Raw genomic sequence first — 23,781 nt, forward strand, 5'->3', positions numbered from 1 at the left:
ACTAAGGGCAGCGTGGGGTCCTGGGACAGGAAAAGCTGGGACAGGAAAAGGACAGCCGGGGGAAACTGAGGAAATCAGTTAATAACACCGTATGGACTTCAGTTATCGATAATAATAATGCCTCAATATCGGTTCCTTAACTGTAACAAATGTACCATACACATGTAAGGTGTTAAAAACGGGGGAATTGTGTGAGGGCCTATGGGAATTCTTTGTAGTATCTTTGTGATTTTTCTGCAAATCTAAAACTGGGTTTGAAAAGTAAAATTAAAGTGTAAAACCAAGCAAATAAATAAAGTCATCCCTTGTTATCCACAGGGGACTGATTCCAGGACCAACACAGACACCAAAACCCCCGGATGCCCAAGTTCCTTATGTAAAATGGTGTGGTATTTGCATATAACCTACATATCTTCTCACATACTTTAAACCAGCTCTAGGTTACTCATAACACCTAATACAATGTACATGATGTGTAAATAGCTGTCGTACTGGAGAATGAAGACAGAAAAGCCTTGTTTTCAGTACAGGCGCATCATAACATTTCCCCCCAATATTTTCTATCCGCTGAATCCGCGGATGCAGAACCCGCAGACATGGAGGGCCGTCTGGACCTCTCGGAATGATTGCCCGGTTTGGATGAGGCATTTGGAATCAGGCAGCTGAGAGCCACCGAGCAGGGGTTGGGGGTCGCCAACATCCCTGCCCCAGCTGGACAGGAAGCGGGGAGAGCAGGGCCTGGGACCCAGACACACAGAACACGGAGAGGGAACTTTTCAAAGGGCTCCTGGGTCTGACTGCGTGTGCCCTGTGCTTCCCGCCAGGGCTGATCCCGGAACGTTCTGGGCCTGTGAGTCCTGGTGTCGGCATCTCGCCCCCGTCCTGCGTGGTTTGGGATTGGAGGTTTCTCTGGATAAAGGCTGTTCTCAGGCTGGGCTCTGGCCACCCGGATTCCAGCTTTATCATCTTTACTGAGAGAAGGTGGCCGAGGATGTGGTGTCTGCCGGAGGACAGTGAGAACACAGCAGGGCCATGTGCCGTGTCCTCAGCAGGTCATCCCAGCAGTCATGTCCCAGCTTCTGGAATGTTCTGGGGGAATCCAGCCTTCCAGAGCTCGTGGCGTGAAGAAAGCCCCCCGTGGAGATTAGGCCTCGGTGACCTGTAGCGGGAATCTTTAGACAGCAGTGAGGTGACGGAGGACTGCATCCTTGGGGGACAGGACGACCCATGGGAACTTCCAATTGGCTTCTCTGAGGTCCTAGAAGCTTCTCAAACAGGATTGAAAGAGAAACACTCAACCCAGCTCTCCACGTCACTGTGGCTGCTCTGCCTCTGTGACATCACGCGCGAACGTGAATGCAAGGAAAGCAATATTTAAATGAAAGGGAAGGAGAGCGTCTTTGTGTTTTGTATTAAAATATTTTATATTAATCATTCAAACTTAATTTTTATACAACGAATGCATACATCGCAGGGCTCTGTCTGGGTTGGGGAGGGGCGGGGGGTGGCCCTGGCGCTGGGACGCGGAGCAGCTGTGAGCAGAGGCGGCGGGCCAGGGGCGCCCGCGCCCTCCGCCCGTTCCGGGTGGGCATGTCCCCAGCAGGGCTGTCACAGTGGAGAGGTGATGGCGGTGGCGGCGGCCGTGCCTTCCCGGCCTCTCTGCAGGGCGAGCCCCGTTTCCTCGCGTGGGCCGAGCCGCCCAGAGCCCGAGGCCTCCTGACCAGCCAAGTGCTTGACCTACAGTGGCCGTGACACATCCCGGTGGACCGGGCCGCCGTGCGAGTGCCCGTATGTACAGACTCGGAGGCGTGTCCGCTGAGAACCGCCGCGGCAGTCCGGCCGGCCCCGCGCTCGCGGCCTCCGCCTAGGCGGGCATGTCGGCCTTGCTGAGCGCGATGGCCAGCTCCAGGTCCTCCTGCTCCTGCCGCCGCAGCCGCGCCAGCCTCTCCTGCTCCGCCTTCTCGCTTTCCCGCTTGGCCCACGCCAGCTGCTGCTCCTCATTGCCAAACTGCAAAGAACAAACACAGGCTGGGTTACGTGGCTGGGGAGTGGGTGCGTAGGGACAGGGGAGGAGAGGAGAGAAGGCCTGCCAAAGGGGGGCAGGAAGCAGGGAACCGCACGCAACGCTGGGATGCATTGGGGGGGGTGGGGGGAGAGAAAAACCAGAAAAAGCCAAAAGCTTGTGTCTTGGTTGGAGCTGGGAAGGGGACACGCACGCCCCGGCCCTGACACCCAGTCTGGGAGGGGTCACAGGCACGGAGAAGCAGGGCCGAGTCTGACTTCACCGCCACCTTGGACCCCAGAGAAACTAGCCACCTGTCCCTGCAGGGGACTGACGCAGGCAGCACGGCGCTTCGGTGTGGGACACTGACTCCCGCGGCCCCCGGGACTGAGACAGGCTTCCTGAGCTGGAGAAGCCCCTGTCAGCCTCCTCCGCGGCCGGAGGGGTCTCTAAAAGCAGCCTTGGGGGGAGGTCGGCTGACCCCCCAGGAGCTAGGACGGCGAGCCTGCAAAGCCTGGCCTCGAAGGCAGGCTGCTGACGCTGGTGGCACAGGCGCTGGGCTGCAGAGTCTGGCTTGAACAGATCTCTGACTGCCAATGGGCCCAGAGGTCTGGAGGCCAAGGGTGGCCTCTCCTCCCGTCCAGCCTCGCTCCAGCTCACCACGACGGTGCCCTGGCAGTTACGTGTCATTCAGTCCACAAGGTTTTCCTTGTTGGCGTCCTTTTCCGAAAGGTTCCATTTAAAAAAAAAAAAAAAAGTGTTTTTTTTTTTTTTTCAAACAAGGGAGAAAATGGCTATCATTCCAAGACGGGTGATTGCAAACCATCTGAGAGCGCTTAGCTCTAAGGAAAGAAAAGAAGAGCCAGATCCACAGGCTTGTCTCCTGGCTGGTCCCTGGCTCCCCGGGCTTCCCCCGTGTCCCCGGTAACTGCTCCGTCTCCCAGTGAGACAGCTCTGGCCCCGTGGGCCTGGACGTGAGAGCAGAGCTGCGGCCTGCTCTGGGCTGTGGCCGCCCTTAGCCAGAATCTCCGCTCGCAGCACTGACCCTGCCAAGCCCTGGGGGACACAGAGACCAAGTGGCAGGCTGGCCCTCTGACAGGTGCCCAAGGAACAGACCGACCGATGATCCCAATCCCACACAGCTCCCATGGAGGCCCCGGCAGGTCCACCAGGGTGCTGGAAAAGGAAGTGTGACAGGAACGCACAGCTACTTCTCCACACACACACACACACACACACACAGTCCGAGGGACAGCCCAGGAGGTGGGATTCTGGGACAGATGGCAACACCACGGCCTGGGAGGGGAGGCGGCTGCAGAGCCAAGTCCTCAGAGGCCTGGATTCTCTTGGGGTCGGGGAGGGGTGGTGCTGTCAGCTGTTTCTTCGGGAAGTCTGGGTCCAGGATAGCACCCAAGCCTCCAGGGCCCACCTGTGCTCTGGGCATGGAGGGGCCGAGCACCCACCCTTGGTGCTGCCAGAACGGAGGCTGGTGTGAGGGGCTGGGCTGAGATAGGCTATAGGCCCCAGAGGAGAGCTGAGAGTTACCCTCAGCCCCCTGGCCAGTGGCTGGGCAGTTCTCAATGATTCATGGCTCGAAGGCTGTGTGGGAGTGAGAGAGGGCTGAGGGTGGGGACCCGGCAGGGGGGTGGGGAGGGTGATGGAAGCAGCGTAGTCTTAAGCAGAGGTGTCCTGGCGGAAGAGGGGGCAGCCCAGGAGGCTCTCCCCACCTGGCCTGGGAGTCAGCACCAAGTGCCATTCTGGGAGGAAAAGTGAAGTTTTTGTTGAGAAGCTGCCCTGCAAACTGTCCCCACCCTGTTTCCACCACTGCGCACAGATAAGCCCAACACTCTGGGGGGATTTTCCAACACCTCAACAGGAGGAAAACAAGGAAAAAACAACAGTCGCTGGTGGGAATGACTCCAGGCTGCTGCTGGCGGACGGGAGGAACAGGTGCACGGACAGGGACCCTGCCCCTGCCTGCCCCGGAGGGTGGAGGGGCTGACGGGTGATGCCACGGGTCATCCAGACCAAGGCCTGTTCCCAGGGCCCCGCGCAGCCCGTGGGTCTCGGAGCCGTCTGCTCAGGGGTCTGCATTTCAGATAAAGCAGCTGACAGAACGTTCCGGTGCCTCCTGAGTGGACTGGTTCAAGGCCAGCTCAGGCCCCACCGTGGAGACTAGAATCACGCAGGTGGTCTGTGTGGACAGTGACGTCCGAGAGAAAACTGGCGAAGGGGGTGTCTGTGTCTCCAATCAGGTGATAATCCTTTCTGGGCCCTGGTGCAGGCGCTGGAACAAGCCTATTCTCCAGTCCTCTGACCTGAGGCGTCACGATGGCCAGGATCCGGGATGCCTGTGGGCAGCTCTGGTCTCTGCATCACTCTGGTGCCATCATGGGGCTGAGACACACAGTGGGCACGCGGATGCTGCCCCTCCAAGACTCCTGCCCGAGGGTGCCCACTCGGGAAGAACGCTATGTCCTCGATTCAGACAACAACTCACAGGAGAGCCAGGTGCCATTCCTCCAGGGCACCAACATCCACATCCTGAGACAGCTAACGGCACTGCCACTCATCACCCGAGGGACACTTCTAGCTCCTCCACTAACTCACTTTATTCTGATGTTGAAATTGCATCCAACTCACTCCACGGCGCAAACTTTGCCCATCTGACATTTGCTCTGCTCTCAATGCAGACTTCCGGAAAAGGTGCCGTTTTGCTAACCTATAAACGTTACTGCCTAATAAATACGTTCGCAAGAGACAGAAAGGCTGGTTTCTAAAGAAATCTCGGAAAGGTTTCCCGTGAACAAGCACAAGTCACCCACTGATGAAAACTTGGGACTCGTAAATTAGAGGGTTCAGGTTAAGGTGACCAGACGTCCCAATTTTTTTTTAACAATTTGTCCCAAATCCTGTGGCGTTTTTAAAAAGTCCCGAGAATCTTTCAAAAAATCAGGACTTTTTAAAAACGCACAGGAAGCGGGACAAATTGTTGAAAATGGGACTGTCCCGCCAAAAGCGGGACATCTGGTCACCTTATTCTAGGTGGCAGAGCTGGGGTGCCAAAGGGGGGCCACACACGTGTATGACATTAGTGCCTGAACTCCAACACGGACCAAGCTACCTTTGCACAGGTAACACCATGTCTTGGCGGCACTCAGAACATCGGATCTGAAAGCACACTGCCAGTCTGCTGGGCAGTGAAAGGCCCGTTTTTACTGGGGAGCTAAAATACACCGGAGAAACCCACTCTGGCCTCTTTGAGTTAGCACAAATCCAGGCCCAGTGTACCCTGAAACCACAGGCTAATGGGCTGAACCCCCACGCCAGGAAAATGCAAAGATATCCTGATTTCCCAGAGGGGGACAGGTATTAACGTTTTTGGACTATGGTATCACCAAGGGGAACAAGCCAAACCAGTAAGATTCCTGTCTGTCCTCCAGCCATCCCATCAGAGGGACAGAATCTCACTGATTTCCAGACTTCCTCTGGAAAACCTGGGGCACCCGAAGCAGGAAAGGTGATTTTAAACAGAAAACTCCACTGGGCAGAATCAGATACCCCACCTGGAAATGAGGGCGATTAAGTATCGGGAGTATTTAAAAATCAAAGTTAACAAGCGCTCTGGAATGACCAGAAGTGTTGAGCCAGATGATAATTTAAAACCTTGGTATTTCTTTTAATGTTTTCCAAAACCCAGCCATCGGGGGGGTGCAGGGTCCACAGGAAACAGAGTTATGCGTTTCAGAAAGAGAACAGTCAATTCTTCAAATTGCCATTCGAATGCACTTTTCCCTCTGCCCTGCCCAAAACAGAGCACCTGAGTCATGCATGAATGGCTCTATTTTTTTCATCAGCATTTAATATTTTTTCCACTGAAAAACAAACGTGGTCCTATTCAAAAAAAAAAAAAAAACTGTAGATAAAGCAGGTTTTGTTTCTGGCTTTTATTAACAAGGTCTCCATTTGTACACATCCACAGTGCGCACAGGCTGTCAACAACACCGAGCTGACTGCAGCTGTAAAACATTTACAGGTCACCAAGAGCCAGGAACATAGCGTCGCACTGGGCGGCTTCGATAAACCACAAGATAGTTGGGCACGAGGTGGATCTGAAATGAATCGGGCGTTCACGGGGCACAGGTATGGATGGCAGAGGTTGTTTTAAGAAGGATATTCTAGGAGTCAAAGCATCTATAAATAATGCATGTCACACCTAGCCAGAAAACAAGATACTTGGCATGTTTGAACGAAGAAAACTTAAAAAAAGAAAAAGAAAACAACAGACAGTAAAACCAATTCTGGGAAGACAAACCGAATCTCTGTGAGAACAAGATCTTTGGGTACTGATGACGGTGCCAAAAACACCAAAAGTGACAGCATTTATAATCTGGAATCTCTCTCATACCAAGAAATGGCCAGACTTCTGAAAAGGCACTTGAATTTGCTTAAATAGCTTTTGGAGGGTTGGGGTTTTGTTTTGTTTTGGCAGAAGGGCTTCAGAGTGGTGGTTCTAGGCTGGATTTCTCTTTTCATCAGAGCTGGTAACTGAAATTAAAGCTTCAAACAAACCAAACTGCTCTTCCTTCGTGTACTCGCCTGGGTCCCTCACTTCGCACTTGCTGCACAAAGTGCACTGAGGAGGGACAGTTAGAATTCTTGCAGAGACCTTTTGGGGACAGTGAGATCCTAATGTAACTTTTGCAATCTTGCTTTGATACTTCAGAGGTGTCTGACATCTCAGCTTCCAAAAGTCAACGAGCACAACAGCCTCCGGGCGAGAGAAACAATACAGTCGACCGGGCCAGGGAAAGAGAGAGACGGGCAGGTGCGGCCACCAGCGTGGGCCACCATGCTGGAATGACATGTGCCCTCATCACAAAGTATCCAAACCATAGCACTTTTCTTTATTGAGAAACATTTTTTTCTTACAGAAAGCAGCAGTACAGAATAAATAACACAGCTGGTGGCATGAGGTACCAGGAAACGTAAGCCAAAAAAATAAAAAAAAATAGCCCCAAAGAAGCTGCAAGCGGAGGGGAGGGAGTGGAACGGAGGCGAAGAACTCAACTTACAGAGGTGAAGTCTGCAAAGCCCAGGGAGGAGGCTTTAGAAGGCTTAGCTGAAGAGGAGGGAGCAAATGGATCTTTTCCACTAAACGGGTCCCCAAACCCCCTCTTATTTTGGAACGGGTCACTGCTGTCAGCCCCGAGCGGCTGGAATGGATCGGGGGAGTCGGGAAAGTCTGCAGAACCGAGCTGGCTTACAGGTGTACTTTTACCTGGAAAGTTCAGGAGACAGAAAAAAAAAAAAAAAGAAAAAAAAAAAGGAAGAGAAAAAAGAAACACAAGTTACTGACCACGGACAGAACAGAGTCCATGAAATGGGCTTGCTGTGGGATGAACTGTGCCCGCCCCTCACCCACACAACTCGTGCCGAGATCCTCAGCCCCAGGACCTCAGAATGTGACTGTATTTGGAAAGGTCTGTAAAGAGGTAATTCAGGAAAAATGAGGTCACTGCATGGGCCCTACGCTGAATGGTGCCCTTGTAAGAAGAGGACAGGACAGACTCAGGGGTAGACCTCTGAGGACTCAGGGAGGCAGCAAGCCTCAGGAGAAACCAACCCTGCTGAACCTCGATGTCATACTTCCAGCCTCCGGAACCGAGAACAATAAATGTCTGCGGGGTAAGCCGCCCGGTCATAGCAGCCCCAGCAGACGGGGCAAGGAGGTCTGCCCGGTGACTGAGCAGCAGCTGAGAGCAGGACCTGCCCACAGGGGTCCCCCTGCCTTTGTAAGTCACAATTTAATGGCACGCGCATGCCAATAAGCTGTGCGCTTGTTCACGGTCTTCTATGCTGCCTTCATCCAGGACAACAGAGTTGGCCACCTGGGATGGAGAACGTAAAGCCTGCAAGGCTAAAAATATATTGGTTACAGCCTTTTACAAGAAAACGGCATCCCCTTGCATGGATAGGGTGTTAGCTCTGAGGCCTGGCAGGCAGTAAACAAGCCATGAGACTGAGGGATGCTCCAGGCCGCCGGAAGTCAGAGCCAGGCCATCTGGGTACCCTTCGAACCCCAAAAGGAAACAGAGGTCTCCAACTGCAGCTCTGCTCTGCCAGAGGTGCTCAGATACAGGTGGGTACCTCCCCCCAATGTCTGCAATTTCCTGTCCAGCTCCCATCCAGTCTCCTCCTGCCCTCTGCACCCCTCCCACTGAGGAGCACCATGTGTGAGGATGGCAGGGGGAGCCTCCAGGGCAGGTCCTCTGTGGGGTGGCCGGTTCAAAGTCCCGAAGAGTTGCCCTGGGAGAGCCCAGGTGGTGACACCATCTGAGGCTTGATCACAGACACACACGTCCTCACACAAAGCGCACTGGGAGGGTGTGTATGTGTCCTGGAGCACATGCAGCCACTTCTGGGCCCAGAGAGACCAGCTCTCATGTGTACACCGTGCCAGTGTGAGGACACCACACCCATGGGCTAGGGTGCCCTGGGAGACAGCGTCCAGAGAACAATGCTGACCTCCTGGCCTGGCTACCCCCGATCTTTCCACAGCCATTTCCACTGCCCTGGCTGCCCTGCACTGCCCAGCCGGCTAGTCTCTCACACCTCCCCCTCCCCTGGCACCTCCCTTAGCCACTCCTCCCCTGCAGCCACCCCCACTGCCTTGGCCGCCTCCCATGGCACTGACTTCTGTCCTGGGCTAGCCTCCGGCACACCTGCGGGTCCCCGAGGGTCATTTCCATGTGGGTGGTGGAGCTCAGCATACCATAGGAGCCAATAAATCCCACCCTATGTCGGTTCTAGCCAGAGATACATGTGAGCCAGGGACTCAAGACCTTTGGGGGAACCACTCTGAGAAGCTAGGAGGGACTAAGAACCTCTAGCTTCCCTCCTCTGCAAGAAAGCAATAGTCACTGGAGCACTTGTGGACTAATTTATTTTTTATTTTTTTTAACCAAAAACTAACATGATGATGGACCAAACAGCAGAATCCTAACCCGGGAGAGAGTAAGAGCTACTGGGACGGGCTGAGCCCCAGGGAAGGGCACAGACTCTGGTTCCGGCAGCAGGTCCGGGGCGGTGCCTGACTGGGGGCATTCCTTGCAAGGTCTGGCTGGTCACAAAGGACAGATGTCTAAGCAGGAGAAAGAGGTCAAGCTGATCTCAGCCAGGGGTCGGGTGTTTAAGTACATCACCTGCTACTGTATTTTTCTTCTTTTTAATTAAGAACTTCCTCCCCCGGTTTGTTTTTTGTTGCAGGGTGTGTTTTTTTTCATTGCTTTTTGGGGTGTGGTAAGAATCCAGCCTGCTGGGATTTGAAGCTGAGGTTTCTGACAAGCGGAGATGATGGGGAGATGAAAAGCATCGTTCACATCAAGAACTGCTCACGCCTGGTTTGGCTGGTGCCGAAACCGTTGTTATTTAGAAATCATGACTGTGTTCATATGAAACCAGGGCACATCAACTGCTCTTGTTTTCAGAGGGGGGAAAACACAACGGTTTTTTCTCGGTCATCTGTTTTTGTGTTTCAGCACAAGGCTGGAGTATTCTTGTGCATGACACTTGCAAAGTCAGGGGTGCTGCCAGTTCGGATGACACTCTGCTTGTGACCAGAGGCTTTCTGAGTGGGACACACACCGGGACATCCCTGAACCCAAACTTCTCTCTGCATCCCCGTTTATTTTTAGCAGCTACATTTTAAAACACTCTGGGTCTAGTTCCTGCTTTTACATAACCACTTCTGCTAATTCCTTAATCGTTTTCCGATTTTCTGAGGTGTAGTTTATCTCAAACGTGACAGAATAACTTTAATTTGCTTCCGTGTCCCTGAGCAAACTCCTTGCACAGTTTTATCCCTCTTTATGGTTCCAGGTAGCACGAGAAAGGATCATGACCAATGCATGTTTCAGAGAAGAAACAAAAAATCTTTCAAAAATTGGTACAAACGCTGACCAGGATGATGCCTGGCACGCACCATTAGGTGGCATCTTCCTAGATTTCTGCCCGGGAACCCCCGGCCCCCGAGGGTAGCAGAAGGCAGTGGTGACCAAAGTCAAACGAAATGGAGACCCCTGGGGGCTGCAGCTGCCAACCTGGCACCCACGGTGATTCTCCAACACTCAGAGTAGTTTTCATGAACAAGAGGAGGACACAAGATTGAAGAGAAGGCAAAATAGGGCTTATTTCAAACCGCAGCAGTTTCAACAGTTACCCAAGCGGTGCACCGAAACCGCACACAGGACTGCCTTTAGCAAAAACAATATGAACCCGATGGTTTACCACAGTGTGTGCTGTTAAAAAAAAAAAAAGCTCGGTGGCCGGCTCCACCCTGGTAGAAATGTCTTCAATTCTCTTATTTCTAAACTTCTCGAGGCCTGAGAGCCCCCGGGCTGGGATCGGCCAAGTGGCCAGAATCGGGGCAGTGACTCCAGAACGAGTTATTGGCAACGAAGTTCCCAGTTCTGCTTTCCCAACATGCTTTTCAGGAAACCCTGGCCAGGAAGGGTCCCTGAGAGCTGGTGCATGGAAAAACAAGAGAACACAAATACACACTCTGCCCCGCCCCTCAAACTTCAAAAAATATGAACGCTGAGAAGTCGGAAAGAAGACGGATACTCTCGTTCAAAATTCTTAGGAGGATAATGATAGGTTTTGGATGATTTAGGATCTCAACACATCTGATTAATAAAATATCAAAAATATACGAGTGTGAATGTGTGTATTCATTCCAACCTTTCCAACCAGACACTTGTTGAGTTCTATTTATAAAATTCAGGGCTATAGTTGGAAAAATGCAGTTCTGCAGATGAGAGATAAATACAAAAACAACAGAAAATAAAAACAAAGGTTTGTGGTCAGGACAGCTGCCCCACCTCAGCTATTACCCTACACAACACAGGACGTTCTCACAACTGCCATTTATCCCAACATAGGACATCCACACAACTATCATCACACTACACAGCGTGGGACAGCACACAACTGTCACCCATCCCACACAACCTGGGACTCCCATCCTACGGGGGATCCTCACACAACTGTCATTCATCCTACACAACAAGAGACACCCACACAACCACCAGGCTTCTTAGAGTCACACCACAAGTAGAGCTGTGGCTGGGGAGGGGGCTCTCCTCATTCCTGTGGCTTCTCCCTTCCCACCCCCACATACCAGCAAAACAGAGTTGAATTGGGGGGAGTAGGGAGAAAGAGAGAACCAGGCTGTTCAGAGCACGATGCTGCAAGTTCAAAATTGCTTGGGAACTTTATAGAAAAAGGCTGCTTTTCACCAGCACGGATCCATGTTTGCTCTGGCTCCCACGACGATGAGCGGTGGAAAACCAGGATGCACAGGACCATCTGGCCAGCCTGCAGGTGAGGAGTCCTGCAGAAACAGCCCTGCGCTCACGGCTGCACACGCGAGGAGAAGGCGAGCGCAGATCAAAGCTGTGCCAAGTAGCACAGCCCCATGATAAAATCTGAGGTCCCACCATCACAGCATTGAGATTTTCCACTAAAAATATTTACGAATTTTAAGAAAATGTGCTTAATGCATTGAAGGGAACAGGATGAGGTTTGGTTCTGAATTGTTGAGAAAAGCTGAACAAATATTTACTATTATCCACTGGGCTCCCTACAACTGGTGTGTTTCCATCCTCTGGGAGGGGTCTGGGAGGTCAGAGGTCATGGAAATCTCACCGGGTGAGGAGCCCAGTGGACATGGGGTCAACCAGAATCAGAAGGAAAAGGAGACAAAGGGGGAAAGCAGCCACTTTGGGTCCTCCGAAGTTAAATACCTCTTGGAATGAGAAATACAAGTTTCAAGGTTTCCACGAAAGGCTACTGTGACATTTATAAGAAACCCGGGGGAGGAAAAATCAGATCTACAGCCAAAACGGGGGGAGGGGGAGCTATATGATTCACAAATGAGTCCCAACTCGGTCATCACGACAAAAAAAAACACAGACTGCAGGTCTCACAGTTCTGCTTTTTGAAAAATCACATTTGTTCTTTGATTTGCACCTTTGACACACTCTGCGGGTCTGCCCGCACCCTCCAGGGGCTCGGGGGCCTGGGGGGCCTGGGGAGACGCTAGCTACACCCACAGGGGCCAGTGCCTTTGTTCCTCCCTACGGGGGAACACTGATGCTGCCAGAGTGAGTGCCACTTCTGCTCTGGCACAGAGGTGTCATGCCCACATTTAAGAAAAGCACAGGGTGCCACGCTGTGGGTCCGGAGCGGTTAGAAGGCGTGTGTGCACTGGAGGGCCACGTGTAGAGCCCATCAAGAACATTCTCTGGCTGTGGGGGCGGCTCAGGAGTCAGGAGAGCCTGCAGCAGAATGGGGGACCCCCATGCTCATTCTTTTTATGACCACCTGCCCCCAATCAATCATACATGTGCTGCTTTTCAGTTGACAATGGTGGGGGGTGGAGGGCACGGAGGTTTGACTCAGTGCTTTGAATGTGAGAAAAACAAGAAGAAATGAACAACCATGTTCACCCCCATCAAAGGGAAAAAAAAAAAAAAAGAAAGAAAAAGCAGGGCAGCACAGGGAGCACCGTCCAGGCCCCCCTCACCTTGTAGGTAGAGGCAAAAACCCAAGGGCTGGTGGCAGGTACACAGGTCCCAGAGGGGTTGGGAAGGGCACCGGGGCAGGGCAGGGTCTCCTGTCTGTTCGCACCTATGCTCAGACACAGGATGGGAGTTCAGGCTCTCGGTACCCCACACCGCGACCCTCCAGGACCCCAGCTGGCTTCTGTGCTTCAAGACCCCAAGCCTGGGCATGTGCAACGCACTGAACAACAGGTGACAACTGTGTCACTTGACTCCCACTCAATCCGCCCTTCTGGGTGCAGGAGGGTGGGTGTGCGCTAAGATAGGCAAATGCTTCTATTTTTGTACTCAGCCAGTTTTGCAGAACAGAAATTCACCCAAAAAACAACCCATCTCCAGGCATTTTACTTGTAAGAGGCTGAGAGGAAAGCACTTTCCCTCTGCTGCAAGCCAGGCCCGCCCGCTCTCGAGCACTCCTCCTTGGGGGCACGCCCCGCCTGGCAGACCCTGCCATGTGCAGGGCCGGCGGCTCCGAGGGCTGGCCGGCAGTGGTGAAATTTTCCAGGCTTCTCGTGCGGGCGGTGAACTGCTTGTCCCATTCTAGAACCTCAATGTACCCACTGATTATCTCTTTGAAATCATCGTGGGAACGGAATTAAAGTAGTTAAGTTCAAGGCTGAGGTGCTAACCGCATGGCTCAACTGGAGAAGCCATTTTAAAAGTGGATCTTGTGTGATAAACATGAGGTCAGGACCCACGTGGGTGCAGGACGACCACCATGGTTTCGCCCCAGCCTGGCCTCAGGACACAGGAGAGCCAAGCACACACCTGCCAACCCAAAGACGGGCGGCAGCCAGAAACCTGCAAAAGAACGAACCTGAAGCCAGTCAACCTGGAATCCACACAAAGTTTGTAGGAGGGACTCGTGTTCTAGGGGGAAAAGGATTTTCCTTTTTATTTATTTTTTTTTTTTTTGAGAATCTTTTGAATCACACAGGATGCAGACGAAATGGTATCTCGTTTGTCTGTGGTCATCCAAAAGATTACGAGAAGGGAAAAGGGGCAAAAAGACCTCGTGAGTGTGTGCACTGGCTTTTTTGGAGGGTGAAAAGGTCATTAGCAGTAATAAAAGGACCATTAAATTGTGGAGAGGTTAAAGGTGACGGGCTGGTTAGTGGTGAAGCGCACTAGCTGGTGTTACCCGGGCTCTGCAGGAACCGCAAAGCAGGGCTGCACTTGCAGGAAGTGGCAAGGGTGGGGCCGGGCACAGCGTCCCACTATCTGCCGCTGCGGGGCGGGAGGCCCAATCACTGACACCCACACAGCCATTTCCTGCACTTGAAAAAAATCTGTTTCTCCCTTTGCAAATCAACAACTTTTACCTAGAAACTTCAGCGGTGAGTTCTGACTGATCTCGATCTCTGCCCGTTGCAGAAAATACACACTGTTTACCTGGGGAGGTGTGTGCACAGACTCCAACTGACAGGTTTCGAAGGGTCTGATTTGCATCTGCCTGGAAGAAACCAATTCTCTTGACCCCAAACAGACACCTGCTGGTTACTCAATACTATAATAGACCTTTCTAGAAAAGGCCTCCAGGCACAGAGAAGTCAGTGCTAAAGCCCTGTGCCCCAGAGGGTGACCTGATGGTCCCCAAGGGCGCCCTTCCCAGCTGGGGCCAAGAGAGAATTGAGGATTTGGGGTTGAGAGCAGATGGCCAGGCATGGGCTGCTCTAGTCACATGAGTATGACACCAGAACTTTCCCAGGGAACCTCCCAGGTGGAGGTCCCACACCGTGACAGCACAGGCTGACATTTAAATACATGCATTTATTGCATGCCAATGAAACCTCGATCCGGCTAAAAATAAAAAAATAAAAAACCAATTACCCAGAATGTGAACACTGCAGCTTCTAGTGCATGCAAAACACCATGCGTGACTAAGGCCCAAATGTGCATTTGGTCCCATTTGAGCGGCAACGCCAAGCTTTGCCAGAGAGGCCCCTGGAGCCTCTTTGTAGTTCAGCTAGCCAAGCTCTGGCTTTACTCAGTTGCAGATTTCTCCTAAACTGCAGCCTGTGGGGAGCAAGGGTCCCTGATAAACCCTGTGAGCACACAGCCCATCCGTCTTTTCTGGGGAAAGGAGCCTACAGAAGGGGATCCCGTGTCCTGGTCTCACACCCGGGTGGGTTGGGTGATGCACGTCACACACACGTCATATTATGGATCATTGCCTTGTGCAGGCACTACCCACATGGCACTTGGCAGGCTAGAGCTGGTCCTGTGCTCAGGCAGGAGAACTAAGGCTCAGCAAGGCTAAGACGCGTGCCCGCCGCCCCTCAGGGAGATGGGCAGCAGGGGCAGCAGGGCCAGTACGTGAGCCCAGGCCCTCACTCCAACATCTGCCAGAAACCAGCCTGAGCCAGCAGGCTCCCTGCGTCCCAGACAGCTCAGCAGCCAAGGGAAACGGCACTGGAGTCACCTGTGACAACTAGGCACAGAGACCAGACGGGTTCTAGAAACCTCGGGGCCCCTGGGACAAACAAGCCCCAGGTGAAAGTGGCAGCCTCAGGCCCGTCATGTGCAGGGTGGCAAGATTTTGGAAAAGCACGTTCTGTCACCTTCGTTTCTGTGAGTGCAGGTATGAAGTTGCGTGTTTGGTGTGTAAGAAAAACCACTATAACTAGGCAGTCTAGATTGTCCACTATGCTGTGTCCACAGGATCTCAGCTCAGCCACTAGGAGCCTAGGACCACAGGGCCCCGGGAAGGGGGTGCCCACCTTACCTCCTCCCCACTGAGCCACCCTGGGACCGTGCCTCTGCTACATGTCAGGAAGGCCTTTGACACAGCGCTCCCCGGTGGAGGTGGCCTCCTCCTCATGCTGGCTTTGTGGCCTCTCCAAGCAGGAAAGGCCAGGTCAAGAGAAGAGCAAAAAACACATTCTTTTCAACTTGTTCGATTATATATTTTCTTAAAAAATAAAAATAAAAAATAAAAAACCCAGCCCAGCACTCTTGGCTGCCTCCCATCCTAAGCAGCCAGGAGAACAAGAGGCGTGCTGGTGTTTTAATGAACGCTTTGAGCAGGGCTTCCCCCTTCACTCATCTGCCGACCTGTCCTGCTAATAACCAGGTACCGCCCAGGCTGCTCACGGTTTATGCGCCATGCTCCATGCAGCGTGCACAGCAAGAGGGGAGGCACTGCGCACAGTTGGGCCTTAAATCACTCCACTAGAGAAGCAGCAGCGTGGAGCAGACACCTTCCTCTCCATCCCCAAATTGAGAGATGCTTGTCCCCAAATGCAACTCGTGAAAAATTCAACTGCTGGGTCCATGTCCAGTATGACAGCATCACACAGCTTGTAGTTTCCATGGCTAGTGCTAGAGGTTAGTATGAAATCACAGCAAAAGGCCACTGGAAGGCTCAAATGACAACCACCACACAGTATGTACCTACCACCCAGTAGCGAATACAGTGCACAGCTTTTCTGTTCAGCCATCGCTTCTAAGTAAGAGAATCAGACGAGACATTTAGGCATCTACCAGGATACGTCATGGTTGGTCAGAGATCAAATACTGCATGTGTTGACAGTTTTCCAGAGCATTTCGGACCTCACAGTATGGTTCTCATTACAGCTGTCTTTGGAGGTGGGAGGCCTGGGTGGGGGCAGGTCACTGAATGCAGAGTCAGTCCTGCTGCCACCTTGATGTGTCCTCTCTCACTTCCCTTTCCTCTCATGGTAACCAAAGGGCATCACAATGCCTGGCCTGACTTGCTTGCAGGTCTTCCTAAGTCTGGAGAAGCAACAGCGCTTCCTAAAGGTCTGCTGATGTGAACAGGATATCTGGGGCACCTTACAGGCCAAGGCAGAGCATGGGTGTGACAGCCCAAAGCCATGAGCAAAGGCAGACTAAGACCCCATGATACAGGCCCAAACCTCCCAAGGTGTGGACAGCTCTCTAAAAAGCCCGAGCTCTGAAACCGGCTCTAAGGAAGTCACTGAAAAAAACAAAACAAAACAAAAGAAGCCAAAATGGGGTGGGCAGGCTCGAAGACAGAAACCTGAGGGAGGAGACAGTGTGGGACACAAAGCAGAGCTAGCACTGATTCAGGGAAGGGGAGGAGGCTGGGTGAGACTCTCCAAGGAACCTTGAGAATGCAGCTCTGCTCTTCCCAGCAGGTGAGGGGAGCAGCTCCTCCTCGAGGCCCCACTGCGGCACTGAACACATGCATGCACACCAGAGCGTGCGCACCTCTGCAGTACGAAAGCAGGTGCATGCAAGCACTGTGAGAAAGTGTGTGTGCGAGGATGGATGCATTTGAATATGTGCATGTTTGAACATATGCACACACATGAACTCTAACTCTCATCTTTCCGGTGGGATGAGGAGACTCCATGCTATTCCATCAGGAGACCATCAAGGGTCCCCTAAGAGCCACTGCCTCTGTCTAAGGTACACGCAGCCTCTCATAGTGGAAGGGAATTCCTCTGTTGTTTTTGCTTTTCTCCCCAGTTTATCGTAAATGCTTTGATGTGTGGCTGTGGCTGATAGAAGTGATCTCTTTACGCATCTGTTTCTGCTCACAAGTCACAGCAGATCTGTATAAATCCGCCCAACCCATGGTCAGACTTGCTCTCATGTCTCATCTGCACACAAGGCGCCCATCCTCCGGAAAAGCCCTGGCCCTAGTGACAGGAGGGGCATAGCAGCAATTTTAAGTAACTCGTCCTCTGTTTGTCTCTTCTGTGTATCTCATATAGGAAGACTGGCCTGCCTTGGCCCAATGACCATTTCTAACCACAGACTCAAGGGCTGCAGTGATGACACCAAGTGGAGCCCTTGGGGCAGACTGAAGGGAGGGAGAAGGAACAGAAGAAAGAACTGAGGGAGCATCAGGTCTAGAGACACATCAAGTGTCTAGTGGATGGGAGTTTGCCTGGAGACCACAGGATGAAAGATACGTGCTGGCCAGGGTGCCAAGAACATAGAAAGTGAAATGGGTAAAGAAAATGGGAAATGGCAGTGAGTCCCTCTACTGCTTTCAAGTCTGGTACCTGGCCTGTGGGCCTATCACTATCACATAAAGACCCCACACATGACTTAAAAGTCCCCAGAATCCTCAGAGGGCGCCAGGGCCAAGGCTGAGTGAAATTACAGTGCCAGCCACAGCCAGGCAACCCCTTGCTGGGAGTCATCTACTGAGATGTCAAACTCAGCCAAGGAAGACTCCCACCCCTGACACCCCACCCCGAGCCCTAACCCATCTGGAGATACTGGATCGAGGGGGCAGACTCAGCTGCTGTCCCCACCCCTGGGCCACCCTGAGAAAAGCTTTGTGGGGTGGGGAGACTAGAGGGTCTGCAAAGCCCTGGCCACATGTCAGACGGGGGCTGTGTGGCATCTCTCCTAGACAGAGGAGGGCCCTAAGCCCTGGGCCTTTGGGAGACCATCTCAGCCTGGAATGGACTCTGGCCCACGGGACCGGGCAGGGGGTGCTCCAGGCACAGCGTGGACCGAGTGGACATGAGTGGACCGAGGCAGCTGGGCAGAGGGTAGACCCTCTTGTTCCCCGTGCAGACCTCACAGCAAAGCTCTATTCTGGGCTGGTGAGCGAGGGGCCCTCAGCCCCACCCCGTCCTGTGACAGGGGTGGCGGGCGGCGGAGAGAGAAGAAAGCGTACTGACCACTGGGCGGTTTAGGCCGTGGAGGAGCAGGTTTCTTCGGAGGCAGAGCGGGAGTGTCCTGTTTACTTTTAAAGGGGTCATCGGAGAATCCTGCCCCTCCAAAGGACGAGGTGAAAGGACCAGAAGGTGGGGGCTGTAAGAGAGGACACGAAAGAGAGGCAAAAATAACTGTTAACATGGAGCAGCGGACTTCCACCGAGTCAGCACTCGAGTACCGAGAGCCTGGTGCGGCCCCACCCTCTGGGCTGTGGAACTCGGTCCCTACTAAGACCTTGAATCTCTCACAGGCCCCTACTTCTCCACCCTCAGTAGACAGGGTCCCTGGTCTGTGAGGGAGAAGCCAGAAAGATCACAGAATAGGTGAGAGCAACCCCATGTCTTGATGGGCTTGTGTCATGGGAGAGTGCTTCCTGCCACACATATATCTTTCCTGACTCCAGGCCCCTGGGCCTCCTGCTCATGCGTGAGATGTGCCCCACTTTCACCCCTTCATTCAGTGACAGGCAGCTCCAGACAAGGGTCAGAACCTCACCAGAACCATACCAGACCCTCACTGTGCCCCAGAGGCCACTGCCCACCTAGTGACTCAGGTCAGAGCCCACCCTTGAATACCTGGCCCATCCCCACCCATAAGCAGGGCCAAGATTGCCTCTTAGCACCTCTGGCCCAGACCCTCTGTGAGCAGCAAACCACCCCATCGTCTCAAACCCAAACAGGAGCCCATCTCCCCACAAAAGACATATACATGGAAGATGGGTGGGTGGGTGAGTGGGAAGATGGTAGGTAGAGATGACAGGTAGGTAAGAGGTAGGAAGGAGGTAGGTGGGTGTAAATCAAGATGACAGGTAGGTAAGTAGACGGTAGGTAGAAATGACAGATAGGGTAGGTAGGTAGAGATGATAAGTAGGTAGGTAGGTAGGTAGGAGTTAGGGATGACAGGTAGTGGGTAGGTAGGTAGGTGGCAGGGAGAGATGACAGGTAGGTAGATGAGTAGAGATGGCAGGTAGATGGCACTGCGTAGCCCTGATGGTCATAGGTAACCTCCAAGCACTCTTCATCGCACCCCCACAGCCTAATTCTTTGGCCTCATCCCTGCTGACTACCCTCTATCCCCTTCTAAGACTGCCTGGTACCTGCAGCCCCTTGGGCCCGCATTTCCGGACCTCTGCACACAGGGACTCCAGCTGGAGAGCCCTGTCCACCGGAGCCCCTCTACTTCCTTGGAGACTGGCTAGACCTCACTGCCGCCCCCAGAGCTCTCTCCGACACCCTTCCTGCCAGCTGTTCCTGCAGGTTCCCACAGGACTGGCGTCACCACATCAGGCTAACAGGTTCCCAACCCCGTCCCACCTAACTGGTAGCCTGAAGGCAGGCTCCAGTTCTCCTCTTCTCCTCCAAGTCTGCTGCGAGCGAGTGCAGGTGCTGGGGCAGAGGCCTGCTGGCAGACCTAGAGCAGCACTGCCTATCCGTGTGCAGCCGGACCTCGAGCACCGGCACAGCACCTGGCACAACACATCCACCGACCCCTGGATGAGCCGCAGACAGGCCAGCTCATTGCACACGACGGGCATCCCAAAGGGAGAAAATCGCTTTCGATGGGTGTGGGGACCACTTTTACTGAAACAGAAAATAACTAGGAAAAAAGAACAAGAAGATACATAGCTACCTTTTCGCTTTCCACAGTTTCAGTTACCCCTGGTCAACTGCAGTCTGAAAATATTAAATGAAAATTTCCAGAAATAAACAATTCTTAAGTTTTAAATTGTGCACTTTTTGAGCAGTGTGAATCATCCCTTTGCCTAGTATCGCCATGCTATAGACACTTCCTGCCCATTAGTCACGTAGTAGCCGTTTCGGTGATCAGACCAATTGTTGCTGTATTGCAGTACTTATGCTCAAGTCAATTTTATTTTACTCAATAATGTCCCCAAAGCACAAGAGTAGTGATGCTGGCAATTCAGGTCTGACAAAAATAAGCCATACAGTGTTTCCTTTAAGTGAAAGGAGTGGGGGGGGGGGCACACAACGAGGGGCATTTTTAATTCTTCCCCCAATGGGGCAGGCCTAGGGACAGCAAACAAAGCAGGAACACATTGGTGGGACTTTCTCGGACAAGCTGGAGAAGGGTCTGCCTCCGTCGCTGGGGCTGTGCTGTGCACTGCTCCTTCCCTCCAGGACCCAAACACAGGGACAGGAACTGAGCTTCCTCTGTCTCTGGGGTCTAGTCATGAACTTTAGTCTCAGGTTGGGGGCAGATGGCTAGCCCACAGGGAGGAGGGGTCCAGAAGGCTTCTACACACTCAGCTGACACCACTGGACACGCTGGCCCCTACCCCAGCACTCTGATGCAGCCTGCGTAGGAGATGCTGTCTCTGCCATCACTTCCGCTTTATTTGTTTGTTTGTTTGTTTGTTTGTTTGTTTTTAATACACTTTTATGGATTTCAGAGAGGAAGGGAGAGAGAGAAATATCAATGATGAAAGAGAACCATTGATCAGCTGCCTCCCGCATGACCACTACTGGGGGTTGAGCCGGCAATACAGGCATGTGCCCTTGACCGAAATCAAACCCAGGACCCTCCAGTCCATAGGCCAATGCTCTACCTACTGACCCAAACCAGCTAGGCCCATCACTCCCATTTTACACACAGGGAAACAGAGGCACAGAGAGAAGACAGAGCCTGCTAGTCACACAGCATCTCAGAGCAGTCAGAGTGGGAACCCAGGACAGATGCCTCCTGGGACAGGGCTTCTGGACCCTCTCCTAGGCTCTAGCATCCTGTCACCTCATGGTAGGTCATACAGGCCACATTCTGGGCAGAGCATCACTGTCCTCAGGCCTGTGAAGGAGACACACGTGAATGTAGACAAGAGCAGAGCAGGCCAAAGGGCCAGCAGGTAGGAGAAGGCCCCAAGGAAGATGGGGATCTGCAATGCCACCCTTCCCCTCTCCCCAGACTCATTCTCTGCCAGGACCACCCTTGCTCCAAGTGAGTGGGGCTGCCAGGGCTGTGGCAGGGCAGAGAGGTGCCTTCCCCACAGCTGCTGCTCCCCTCTCCCAGGCTCTACGGTCACTGTCCTTTCAGATACAAGTCAGGGAGTCTCTTAGCAAAATCTGCGGCTCAAGTTTCTAGAACGTCTGCCTGGACAGGCTGCAGAGCACGGTGGTCAGGGGTGGGGTCTGGAAGCCCAGTCTTGCCACCTACTAACAGCCTCAGTGCCTCAGTCACGGCCTCTGTGAAGCTGACAATAGTGACAATAATGACAATAATGACAATAATGGTCCTAGATCATAGGCTAAGGCCAAAACACAAGGTCATATGTAAATTGCTCCAACTGGCTCCGGACAAAGTCAGCACAAAGACAGTGTGGTTATTACCATGACAAAGATGTGGATGTGATTGAATTCTTTCAGACATCACAAGAATCTGCAAACACCTCTCAGCTCCCAACACTTTGTCTGCTGCTGCAAGTCATCTGCAGAGTCTTTCCGGGGGCAGCAGCATGGGAACTGTGGTAGTGTTGACCTGAAGCTTAGCTTTCAAATGGGTGATTTAGCCAAAACCGGTTTGGCTCAGTGGATAGAGCGTCGGCCTGCAGACTGAAGGGTCCCGGGTTTGATTCTGGTCAGGGGCATGTGCCTGGGTTGTGGGCACGTCCCCAGTTGGAGGTGTGCAGGAGGTGGCTCATCGATGTTTCTTTCTCATCGATGTTTCTAACTCTCTGTCCCTCTCCTTTCCTCTCTGTAAAAAAATCAATAAAATATATTTTTAAAAATAAATAAATAAAAATAAAACGGGTGATTTAGCCCAGCAGGTGTGGCTCAGTGGTTGAGTGTTGACCCAGGAACCAAGAAGTCACAGTTCAACTCGTGGTCAGGGCACATTCCCAGGGTTGCGGGCTCCATCCCCAGAATGATGTTTCTCTCTCATCAATGTTTCTATCTCTCTATCCCTTCCCCTTCTCCTCTCTCTAAAAATCGATTTAAAAAATAAAATAAATAAAATGGGTGATTTTGGGTCTGTTGGCTGGGAAAGAATGGGGTGAGGGCAAAGGACACAGAGAAGTAGGGAACATCAGTGCTTCTGCCTCTGCTGTTCGTAGAGCCTGGGCTCACACAATGTCCCACAGCCTGAGACTAACAGGCAGAAATCAAGACCATTTTCCTAGTAGAGCAGCAGCACGACGGGCCCTGAGGCCCCCACAGGGACCTCAGTCCTGGTCCTGAGTACTGGCAATGTATTAGCTCTGGGGGATGGGGCGCAAAGGGACACCAGAGCCCTCTGAACAGCTCCCCCACAAGACTCTGGGTGCAGAGTGCCCTGGGCCAGCTGGCCCATGTGCTACAGTAACTCTCCCGGCAGGCTGGGTACTCTCCGCTCCCTCTTCTGTTTAAACGCAATGAGTGAAGCAGCCTGCTCCCGTGTGAAAGGTTTTCAGCCGTAAATGCCTGGTGCACCCACATCAGTGAACTATATCACTCCTAACACTCAAAAGCCTGTGTCATTTCCAAATCCCAATTTTTACAACTTCCAGTTTCCCAAGAAGCCTCCTTTGGAACCCGACTTATTTTTCCTCAGGCTGTGACTTCAAGGAAAGTTGCTATTTTTGGGAGGGTTTCAGTAAAGTCAGTAGGGGCTCTCTGGGCTGACCCAGAGTGAAGTGTGCGGTGGGGGGGGCGAAGGGGGGAAGGAGAGAGAAAGAGAGAGAGAGAGAGAGAGAGAGAGAGAGAGAGAGAGAGAGAGAGAGAGAGAGGCAGGCTACTATGAAAAAAAAGCAGCTCTAAAAGAAATGTGTTTTGGGTTCAAAAAAACATCCCTAAATAGAAATGCCCAGCTAAAAAAAACAAAAACAAACAAACATGAAAAACAACTCACGGGCTAACAACCAGCCGCGTGTTTCATAGATGGCCTTTTTCAGAGGAGAGGTGTGAACTAATTAAGCTGGGGTCTTGTTTTTATTCTCAGATGCTCCCTGAAATCTATGTGGGGGAATGTGTTTTGAAAGCTGGGTAACAGGCTTGATACGGTCTAGAAAAATCTCTCTGGGTCTGGGGACACCTCAGCTGGGAATGCAAGCCTGAAGAAGCTCCCAAAGGAATCGACTGGAGTCACATCACAGCCCTGTTACTTTCCTTCAGCCAAGAGGAGGGTAGACAACCCTGCTCAGATGGGGGAAAGCTGGCAATGTATTAAAAACACACATACACACACACAAAAAAAAACACCAACCCACACACCTTCTTGCCACTTTACTTTCGTTTCCCTCAGCCTTTTATTTATACACATGATGTTCTTGAAAAACAGAGAGGGAACCAAAAGGGAAACACAGACCTACAAGGTTAGGGCTTGGTATTTAGTGAGACTAGTGGCACGAGATCAGGAGCGGATGGGATCGTGGAAGAAAAACAATGGGGTACTGGAGGCAGTTTTCCACGGCCCCATCCAACTCCACCCCCACACAGGGCTGCCAACAGGAAGGGGCGCTGGCTATGGAGTCATTAAGTGCACGTGTGTGGAGACATGATG

General features: G+C 52.5%; 1 protein-coding gene across 13 annotated transcripts in view; it reads right to left on the minus strand.

Annotated features, from left to right (window-relative positions):
• Positions 1–1,392: 1,392 nt before the first annotated feature.
• Positions 1,393–23,781, minus strand: part of EPS15L1 (epidermal growth factor receptor pathway substrate 15 like 1) — a 94,371-nt gene continuing 71,982 nt past the window's right edge. For 3 of the 13 annotated variants that reach the window (XR_014795169.1, XR_014795170.1, XM_084885863.1), the window contains 2 exons: positions 7,078–7,283; positions 1,410–2,008 (listed from right to left, as the gene is read on the minus strand). Coding sequence is in view for 10 of the 13 variants with exons in the window: in XM_084885863.1 (XP_084741989.1) it covers positions 1,865–2,008; positions 7,078–7,283 (350 nt within the window). In the remaining 3 variants the exon portion in view is untranslated. Of the gene's footprint in view, positions 2,009–7,077; positions 7,284–16,024; positions 16,073–18,254; positions 18,388–19,920; positions 19,965–23,781 lie in introns of all 13 variants that reach the window. The other 10 variants (XM_084885860.1, XM_084885858.1, XM_084885862.1 and 7 more) reach the window with 7 other exon arrangements.

Source organism: Pipistrellus hanaki (genome assembly GCF_964339955.1).
Source record: "Pipistrellus hanaki genome assembly, chromosome: 5".
NCBI lineage: Eukaryota > Metazoa > Chordata > Mammalia > Chiroptera > Vespertilionidae > Pipistrellus > Pipistrellus hanaki.